This window comes from Bison bison, unplaced genomic scaffold, assembly GCF_000754665.1.
Source record: "Bison bison bison isolate TAMUID 2011002044 unplaced genomic scaffold, Bison_UMD1.0 scf7180017864492, whole genome shotgun sequence".
Lineage (NCBI taxonomy): Eukaryota > Metazoa > Chordata > Mammalia > Artiodactyla > Bovidae > Bison > Bison bison.
In genome coordinates, this window is record NW_011495051.1 from 7818648 (window position 1) to 7829173 (window position 10526).

The 10526-nt window shown below is 50.3% G+C and overlaps 1 protein-coding gene across 2 annotated transcripts in view; it reads right to left on the reverse strand.

The window, feature by feature from the left end:
• Nucleotides 1-5128: 5128 nt before the first annotated feature.
• Nucleotides 5129-10526, reverse strand: part of ILF3 (interleukin enhancer binding factor 3, 90kDa) — a 20510-nt gene continuing 15112 nt past the window's right edge. For both annotated transcript variants that reach the window (XM_010828351.1, XM_010828350.1), the window contains exons 17-19: nucleotides 10011-10376; nucleotides 9281-9406; nucleotides 5129-8694 (exon numbers count right to left, since the gene is read on the reverse strand). In XM_010828351.1, coding sequence (XP_010826653.1) covers nucleotides 8558-8694; nucleotides 9281-9406; nucleotides 10011-10376 — 629 coding nt within the window. In that variant the 3' untranslated portion in view covers nucleotides 5129-8557. The remainder of the gene's footprint in view (nucleotides 8695-9280; nucleotides 9407-10010; nucleotides 10377-10526) is intronic.

Consider the following 10526-nt stretch of genomic DNA (forward strand, 5'->3'; position numbering starts at 1 on the left):
ACCTAGAGCCAGACATCCTGGAATGTGAAGTCAGATGGGCCTTAGGAAGCATCACTACGAACAGAGCTAGTGGAGGTGATGGAATTCCAATTGAGCTATTTCAAATCCTAAAAGATGATGCTGTGAAAGTGCTGCACTCAATATGCCAGCAAATTTGGAAAACTCAGCAATGGCCACAGGACTGGAAAAGGTCAGTTTTCATTCCAATCCCAAAGAAAGGCAATGCCAAAGAATGCCCAAACTACCACACAATTGCACTAATCTCACACGCTAGTAAAATAATGCTCAAAATTCTCCAAGCCAGGCTTCAACAATACATGAACCGTGAACTTCCAGATGTTCAAACTGATTTTAGAAAAGGCAGAGGAACCAGAGATCAAATTGCCAACTATGTTTATAGAACTGTTCAATTTTGCCGATAAGGTGCCTGTGAAATGGTCTGTCCATTGGCCTTTATTTACATTCCATGATTGCTACTAATGTTGAATGCCTTTTCAGATGTTTGAGACATTTCCTGACATCTTTCATTACTTGGTAATGATTTGGTAGCAGATTCAACACAGCTGAGCTGAGCACTTGTATATATAAAATCTCCATATGGAACAAAAATACAAAATAGTGATCTTTGGAGATTGTAAATACAAGAGTATTCATTGAACTGCACTTTTGTATTTTATACACTTTTCTGCATTTTTAATATTCCACATGTGCAAGTATATAAAAAAGCTCAAAACACAAAAGGTGAACAAACTCAGTCCCACCTCATCCCCCACAGTGTTTCCAACACATCCACCCACTTTCCACCTCAGCCCTTCCTAGTAACATGTTTTATCAGACTCTTATGTCCTTCTAGTGTTTTTTTTTTTTCCTTCATGCTGCTGCTGCTGCTGCTGCCAAGTCGCTTCAGTCGTGTCCGACTCTGTGCGACCCCATAGATGGCAGCCCACCAGGCTCCCACATCCCTGGGATTCTCCAGGCAAGAACACTGGAGTGGGTTGCCATTTTCTTCTCCAATGTGTGAAAGTGAAGTCACTCAGTCCTGTCCGACTCTTCGTGACCCCATGGACTGCAGCCTACCAGGCTCCTCCGTCCATGGGATTTTCCAGGCAAGAGTACTGGAGTGGGGTGCCATTGCCTTCTCCCCTTTCTCATGCAGAGAGAAGCAAATATTGTTACATACTTATTTACATATATCCCTTTGTTCACAAAAGCAGGCTTGCTAGTTACTGTAGGGAATGCACTCCACTTTTTGTGTACACCTTGGAGGCTATTTCATGTCAGTACATAGTCTCCTTGTTCTTTTAAAAATTTATTCATTGAGGAAAAGTCCGATACTTTGGCCACCAGATGCAAAGAGCTGACTCATTTGAAAAGACCCTGATGCTGGGAAAGATTGAAGGAGGGAGGACAAGGGGACAACAAAGGATGAGATGGTTGGATGGCATCACTGACTCAATGGGCATGAGTTTGAGTAAACTCTGGGAGTTGGTGATGGACAGGGAGGCCTGGCGTGCTGCAGTTCATGGGGTTGCAAAGAGTTGGACACGACAGAGTGACTGATCTGAACTGAAAAAAAAGTTTGGAGGGGATCTTAGTTCCCTGGCCAGAGATTGAACCTGGGCCCTCAGAGTGAAAGCATGGAGTCCTAAACATTGGACTGACTGGGAATTTCCATTCTTACATTTTTTAAAAAGTTGCCCAGTATCCCAGAGTATGAATAGTCCACCTCTTGCTTATCGGGTTGTGATAAGCAACTTGGGTTGTGAGTAAAATCTTTTGCTTCTACAAACAAGGCTGCAATGAATAATCTTGTATTTAGGCCATTTCACATGGCAGCAAGTATATGTTTAGGAAAATTTTCTACCAGCTGGATGACATGGTCAAAGACTAGAATGAGATCCTAGCAAATGCCCTCCATAGGGTTTGTGGCAACTACACTGACAGAAGCACAACGTCTGCAACCTTTGTCCTCACCTGCTGCATTAAGAGGAGAACTCTGGTAACTCCGTGCCATTTTAAACATGCATTTGTCTTATTCCCAGTGAGGTTTGGCATCTATTCTTCACTCCCACCTTCTTGAAACATTCTTCCTATGGACTTGCTAGGCTCAATCTCCTAGTTTTTTTAGTATTTCTTTTTAATTCTGCCAGATAATAATGTGATGGTGATGTTTAAGAACCAACATTGCCGACACTAACAGAGCAAGTGCCAGTGTGTGTCAGGTGTCTGCCAAGCCATATGCTGTCATTGCCTTATCTGACTCTCACAGAATAACAAGGTGGGTACTGTTATCTCCGTTTTATGAATAAAGTCACTGAGGCAGAGATATTTTCTAACTCACTCCTGGTCACATGAGTAGTAATCAAGGAACAGGAATTGAAATCTAGTTTTGGGGCTACCCTGGTGGTAAGGAATCCACCTGCCCATACAGGAGACATGGGTTTGATCCCTGATCTGGGAAGATCCCACATGCTGCAGAGCAATGAAGCCCATGTGCCACAACTATTTAGCCTGTGCTCTAGAGCCCAGGAGCTGCAACTGCTGAAGCTGTGTGTCCTAGAGTCCAAGCTGTACAACAATAGAAGCCACTGTAATGAGAAGCCAACACCACAACTGGAGAGTAGCCCCAGAGAAAAGCCCAAGCAGCAATGAAGACCCAGCACAGTAAATACAGTTTTTAAAAAAGAAGGAAATCTAGTTCTGTCTGAGCCCCATGAAGCCACTGTCTATACATCTTTTACTGAAGAAGGCAGTATTAGGGATTGTAGCACAGGGCAGAGATGAAAGGGTTACAGCCAGAAGAACCAGAAGAGGGGATTCAGGCTCTGCCACTCAGAAACCAGGTGACTTTGTTCAAATGATGGGCACTCTACTTCAGTTTCTTCATCTTTAAATTGGGGCAGAGCATCATGATGATGGTAAACAGTAAACATCAAAATACACACATGAATATACATGCAATGAACATTAGGGAGCACCCACTCTGTCAGGCACTGTTCTCACTGCTGGTAACATAGCAGCAAACAAGCAGACAAAAATCCATGCCCTGCAAGTATGAACAAGAATAATTTGTAGAACATATCAGTCTCAGGTAGTGAAGAGTGTTGGGGGAATAATGAGGGCAGGAGAGGAGTTGGGAGGTGACTATTTTAAGTAGAGTGGTCTAGATCAGCCTCAATAAGGTGAGATTTGAGTCAAGGCCTGAAGGAAATAAAGAGGGACTCAAATGATATCTGAGAGATCATTTTAGGCAGTGGGAACCATGAGAGCAAATTCTCTGCTGAGGTGGAAATGTACCTGGATCACTTGCGGTGCGGCAGGGAGAGCAATGTAGCTGCAGGAGTGAGGGAAGGAGCAAAAGGTGGAGAGGTCACAGCATGAGATCGTGCAAGGCCTCTGGTTAGCAGTGGGGACTTTGGAGTTCCTCTGAGCTAGATAGGAGAGTGGGGGTTTCTTAACGAAGCGTTTAGAGAGTTTTTCCTATCCCCAGAGGTAAAATCGGGGGTTGGAGTTAAGTTGCATCCGAGGCTCGGTGGCATCTGCTTTAAGATTTCATTGCTGTTCAGCCGGGAGGCCTGGGGGGCGCCACAAGGCCGTCCTGAGGCGGCGCAGGGTGCGCGACTTCAGCACTCTGGACAGCGCCGCGCACGTTTCCCGGGGCCAAGGAAGCTGCAGATCTGGGGGCGGAGCCTGAAGAAGCGGCCTATTAAAAGCCGCGCGCCGCGCACAAAGGACTCACCCAATAGGTAGGAGCTTAAGGAACTGTCCAATTGGGAGCGTGGGGGCGATGACGCACCGAACGACGCTGAGAGGCAGAGCCTGTGGAAAGCCTCTATTCGGAGCGGGGATTGTTGATTGGCCCTGTTGAAGCGCGTGCCCAAGAGGCGGTCCTAAGAGCTTGCAAGAGGTCATTTTCGAAAGGGTAATTTGGAAAAACCGATCCTTGGGTGGTTTCTGCAGCCAAATGGAAGCCGGTGTACTTTCCCAGGTTCAAAGTCTCCGTGAATCCCCAACCCTTCCCTCCTTGGGGTCGACGCAACTGTGCAGAGGAGCCCCCAAAACTGGAAGGGGTTCTCCTTATGGAATAGCATATGGAGTTCTCAGATGCAGAACGGCAGGAGTTCGGTTTGCTCTGGAGAGGAGTTAGGGGTACCTCTGACGTTGAAGTAAAAGTCCTTGCAGTCCTGGGGTCGGCTAATTGTCCCAAAAGCCTGGACGATGTTTTCTCTGATTCATTCAGACGGGGTTGAGAGCAGTCCTTGTGTGCTAGTCTCAGCCCCCACAGCCTGGGTGCCATGCTAGCTTTTTGGGAAATACCAGAAAGGCCATGGACCAGGACTTCTGACCTGTGTGGAATGACCTCTATGGCCACTGTCTAAACATTCCAGCTTGTCCCCCCCCACAGTAGAACAGAGTGGTAAGCCTGGACCCCTCTCCTTATCTTGGGCCAAGATTATAATGCATCACTGTGTCCCAGTCAGCTGTTTAGAACATGCAGTTTTAACCCCTCTTGGGTCTGGAAGGAAGGTGGTCCCTGACAAAGTACAGTGGACTTTTGCCACTGTATCACACTGAACCTCAGCTCAGTTGTTGCAGAACTCAAGCCGTTTTGTCCGTCTCTCAGCCTTTATTTTCACCTCTACTACACACAGGTTCTTTACCCAAAAATTGCTCTGGAGTACCACTCAGCCCAAGTTCTTTCTAGCTCTTTCCACAGCTCTCCGTTGTCCTCAGGATGAGGTTGAAAAGTCCTCTGCTTCCCAGTCAAGCCCCTGCACTGGATGGCTCCAGGCTTACATCAAGCCACACTTTTCCCTTCTCATGACCACAATGCTCACTCACCTGAATATTAGCTCCTTGAATTCCACTGACACCTCCCAGAATTTTCTGAGCATGCCAGTCCCTTGGCTAATCCTCAACACACCTTTTGGTCCCACTCAACCATTCTGTCTCACTTGAGACACAGAATGCCTTCCTGTAACACTCTACCCGAGCTGGGCAAGGGCACTCTTGGTGCCTGGAAGCTCCTTGAGGGCTAGGACTAGGTTCACTGCCATATTCCCAGCGCTCAGTACATAGCTGAAACATAAGCAATACCCAATAAACACATTATGTGAATGAAACAAATGAGCACAGTAAGTTTTCATTTATTCTGGAGTGGGTTAGAATGAGCATTTCAGCCAAAAATGCGTGCTGCATTGCTACCCAAAATTGTGTCCACACGTTTTAGAACAGGCCTGTGAAGGGAAGGAAGAGCCCCATGAGGCTCACATCTGGACACTGAATCCTGAGGCTCGACAGCCCAGCTGACTACACCAGAACAGGTTAACGGTGAGAGAGAGAACAAATGAATGTTTCCCTGTCAGGTAGAGGGCAGTCGGGCAGCTCAGGCTGCACCTAGGCACAACCAGGGCCCCGGTGACTACAAATCTACAGAGGTGTATGTCTCTGATTTTTGTCTCCACCATTGCTACTAAAGGCCCTCTTTCATCTGAGGTCACTAGTCCCCAGTACTTACACCCTGTGATCAGTTCAAATTGCTGGCAAGGCCCTGTCCTTCCCTGTGACATCATCTCCTACCACCATGAGGTGTTAAGTCATACTTTCTCCCTTCCTACCTTCCCTCCAAAAGCACCCTTCAGGGTGATGTCTGGTCCCAGGCCATTGACCCCCATGGCCTATCCACCAGTTGACCCTGTCCTGATCAACTCGCTGAGGGTGTAGGCCACCAATCGATCCTCGTGCTGAGGCTCCTGGTGCTGTCTGCTGGCGACTCAGGAACACGACACCATCTTCCAGCAATACATGGGCCAACGTGCCTCTCCATAAGCCAGCTGTTGCCTACCATGGCCATAGCTGAGGAGGAGCTGGAGACTACCTCCTCCACACTGGCCTCCAAGGCTTAGAGGACAACAGGCCTGGGAAAGCCTGGATCACATCTGAAGAGCTGAGGTGTGAGCAGCAAGGCCTTCTCCATGCTAAGGTATAGCCACAACTTGCCGAATCCAGCTTCCTGGGGTGGTAGGTCCCAAGGGCTGGGATACTGTCCATGGTCAGCTGCATCACTGCCACCAAGGTCCTTGAGTGGAATCAGGGTGACAAAGGACCTGTGATTCCAAGTGGGCTCCTCAGACAGGTACTCACTTTGCTGACAAGATGCTGTTGGCTCTGTGCTGTCCACACCTGACTACAGTAATCCTGATTGTGGCTGATGAGCTTCCAGGGCTGACAGCAGCAATGGTCGGTAGAACCTTTACCCAGCCTTGTACTGGGTCGAAAAGTGTTCCCCCCAAAAGGCCTGTCCAATTCCTAACCACCGATACCTGTGAACCTAACTTTACCTGGGAACACATCTTTTTAGATTTTTTTTTAAAAAGGATCATAGGAAGAATGCATCCTAGACCAGGGTACGCCAAAATCCAGTGACTGGTGTCCTTACACAAAGACTCACAGGAAAAGTTCATGTGAAGACAGAGGCGGAGACTGGCATGATGCTGTTACAAGCCAAGGGATGCCTGGAGCCACCAGGAGCTGGAGGAAGCAAGAAGGCAATCCTGCTTCTTCCCAGTTAATTTGTCCTGACTGTGGGAGGGACTCGGTCAGGCCTCCATCAAAGATAAGCCACCCAGGCCCCGGCCCTTCCCCCAAGAGAGGACCATGGCAGCAAGTCCCAAGTCCCTGAGAACATGTCACCACAGGGACATCTTCCTCCGCTGCCTTCTTTGATCTTGAGATGCTTTCCCCTGTGGTGTCAGCATCCAGAAATGTGAATGGTGGCAGCAGATGCTGTTGAGAAACCCACGGTGAAAGCTGTGTGGAGAATGCAGGTCCAGAGCAAAAGTCATGTGGCAGGCAGTATGGGAGTGTTCCTCGCCATGGACTTCTGAGTGACACGGCTTCTGCCCACACCTTTATTATCTCAAATACAGGATCCCAGGGATCTCGTGTGGGCCTCTCTTTGTGGAGCCCCTGAATCGGTCTCCACTAGCACACATACTGAAGGGATACCAGGGCACTTCAGGCCCCATTCCCCAAGCTGGACCATTTGATATCCAGGGCCGCCTCTGCTCTGGCAGTTGACAAAATTCTTACGATGTTTTTTTATTTAGTGCAATCACCTTTCCTTCACCTCCCCAAGGAGGCAAATCTTTATCCTCTGAAGGCATACTGGATGGTTTCTGCCTCGGCTGAGAGACTCTGCATCAAGAATGGTTCACACTTCTCCCAACGGTCAAGGTTAACCAAGCACGGGAGGCCAAGGTCCCACCTGGAGCTCAGAACTTGAACAGTACGTGGTCTGAGAGTGGAGAGGCGACAAAACTAGATAGGTTTCTGCAGAGAGGCAGTCCCAGGCCTCACCGAGGGGCTCCTTCCAGATAGGCAGGTAACACCACTCTCCCCCTGGGGCAGGCCCGGAGTTGAAAAGGGCTGCTTGGGGAGGGGGGTGCCGCTCCTCCACTGCACACTGATGACCCGTAGGTGACAAATGTCCCCCAAACACTGTGCAAATGCCCAAGATGGAGAGGCATCCCAAAAGTGTACTCAGTGGAACAGGCCCCAGGAGGGGGCTGCTGGAGACACCAAGTGCCCTACTTGCAGGGATGGTTCTGGGGCTGCATTCCCCAAACCTTGGGAACCTTCAGCCAGATTCAGCTGGGCTTCTTCAAAGTCAGCTAGTGTACTGAAGTACAAGATCACCTTACTCCACGGTGATTTGAAATTGCACTTAAAAACTCTATTAGAATTCATGGAGCAGAAAATGAACCCTGCCCAATTATGTATGAGCAAAACCCAAACAGCAGTGTGGGCCTCCGGAAGCTGCCCTGCAGGCCGTAGGGAGAATGGTTTCGGAGCCACTGCAACACTGGGTCTCTGGCCCTGGACTTCTCTGGTGACCAGGAGCTGCCCTGCCCCCCACACCCTGCCTTCCTGCGCTGGGAACAGGGTGGAGGCACCCTGCCCATCCTGCTGCAGGTGGGCCAGACACCCAGGGCTACGACGGGCGCAGAGTTTTGTTTTTCTTTATTTGTCTACATTCAGCTCAATTCAGATGTACTGCTTGAATGATGCAGACATACCAAAAAAAAAAAAGAAACCCCACTCTTTCCCACTGGTTTTTAAAATAAAATCTTCACTTATAAAACTGAAACACTAAAGCATTAAAATACAGAAAGCTCGTTTAACTCACTTCACAAAAGCATTAACAGATGACGTATCCCTTCCGTGACTATTTAAAGACAAACTGAGTTAACACTAACACCAATCGTAAATAGACAGAGGGATACTTAACTGCAAGAACTCAAAAAACTCTACTCAGACAAAGTTGTAATGGCAACTAACAAACCATTGAAGACACGGAGTCCCAAACACGGCTAAATATGGGTCACAGGACGGGTCACGGGGGTGACCAGCTGCACCTCACGACACGGCAACGTGGACAGGGGAGGGCGGAGGGGCCTGGAGAGGCCGGTTGACATGTTAACTGTGATGCATAAAACTGAATCTTACAACGGGAGGGTTAAGTGCAGAAGGTACAAATCTTCACCCCTCGGGGGCTTTATCTGTATTGGTAGTTCATGCTGTGGTCTGCGTTTCTGCCATAGCCCCCTTGTGATGACTGGTAGGAGCTGGGAGGACCGCTGTAATTCTGGCCGGACCCTGGAGAGTTGTAGTTCGACTGTGACGAGTAGCCTCCTAATTGAGAGAGGAATGGGTCAGAAGTGAGGGGCACAAGACCCACCCCATGGTCAGTGCTCGGGCATCAGCCAACACTCAACAGAGCTGTGTCTGTCCATGAGATACAGCAGCAGAGCAGCCCTGGAAGTGCCACTTTGTTAAGTGCCTTTCCAGGGTCAGCGGGCCTAGTTCTCACATGAGCCCTGAGAGGTGGGGCCATCAAGCAGGGCTTACAAGGAGTAGGGATCTGTCCAGTCACAGATGCGTCAGCCATAGGAGCTATGATCAGGCACTGCCTGAGCGCAAGGCTGAACTCACCACCCCCAACCAGAGTTCACACAGCAGGCTATTTGGCCCTCACTGTTCTCAGCATTTTCCCCTGCTGCTGCCAACATTTACAAGAGGGCAATTTCTGGACTTCTCTAGCAGGGGCAGGGGGCTCAGGTTTGATTGCTAGTAGGGGAGCTAAGATCCCACATGCTATGTGGCCAGAAAGTTTCAAGAAGTAAAATAAATTTGGGTCTTAAGAACCCCTGTGGGCTCTGTTGGCTCTGAGTTTAAGCCTCCCCTCACCCCACTGTGCCACCTGCTTCCCCAGGCCCACCTTGTTTGCCTTGGTATGAGGAGCTGCCCCCAGAACCTCCATAGCCCCCATGTGACCCTGGGTTGTAGGACGATCCGCCTGAGCCGTAGCTGTTCCCGCCGCTTCGGCCTCCACTACCACTGTAGTCTGGAGCAGAGAAGACAGTGTGGTTAAGGGGCTGTGGCCACGATGTGGCTGGGCATGCTAGGTTTACCCTTGGCTGAGACCACAGGCCTTTGCAGAAATCCCTGTTTTAACTGTTTGAACTAGGCAACCTGTCCAACCATGAAGTGCCAGGGGTCACTGGAGTCCTGTAATGGCACCACATTCTGAAGCCCAATTCCATCCTGCCTGCTCCAAGCCTCCTCCCTTTTCCCACCTGGCACCCAGCGACCCCTGCCGGGCCCACTCACAGACAGCACAGCTTCCTTAAGGACAGCCCAAGGATGCCCCGAATCTTGTCGTGCTGTATCTCCACAGGAGGCGAAGAAGGGGGCAGTAACTGAGCATCTGCTGGGGGCTGTCTCCAGAGCCTAGCCCTGGAGGTGAGCTCATAGCAGCTGGCCTGGCCTCACAGGCTCTATCTATTCTGGTGCCCCAGCCTCTGGAACCATGGAGAAGGCAACAAGGAGGGCACAGCAAAGACTTGGACTGGGAGACTCGGTGCCAGGGTTTTCCTGACGCCCGCCCTGTAGCCAGCGTCGCTAGGCTCTCCACCATGCCTGGGGAGGTGCTCTGCCAGCCAACTCACTGAATTTGCTCTCGTAGCTGTAGTCGGATCCGCCTCCACCTCCAGGGGAGCCGTAGGAATTGGAGTACGAGGAGTAGTTGCCTTGTCCGTGATTGTAGCCTTTCTGCTTGCCCTGTGGGGGTCCGTAGTTGCTGTACTGGCTCTGGCTGTAGGACTGTTGCTGGCCTTGGTGGGGCTGGTAGCCTGAGCCATATGAGGGCTTCTGTTGGCCCCCGTGCGGCTGCTTCTTCCCGGCGTGTTTTGGGGGCACTGGGGAGTTGTAGTTGTCACCTTGGTAGTAGGAACCGTAGCCAGAAGAGCCACCACCGCCCCCGCCGCCGCCACCACCGGCATTCCCCGAATGCCCTCCGTTGCTGTAGAACTGACCTAAACAGGAAGGCAGCAGGTCAGGCGGAGGAGGGGGAAATGGGGAAGGGCAGGAGGGGGTGGTTGCAGCTGTGGGCCCTGAAGGCTGACCCACAAGCCCATGGCCCAGGCCGGGACAGAGGGACGGAGGCAGGACAGCGAGGAGGGGGG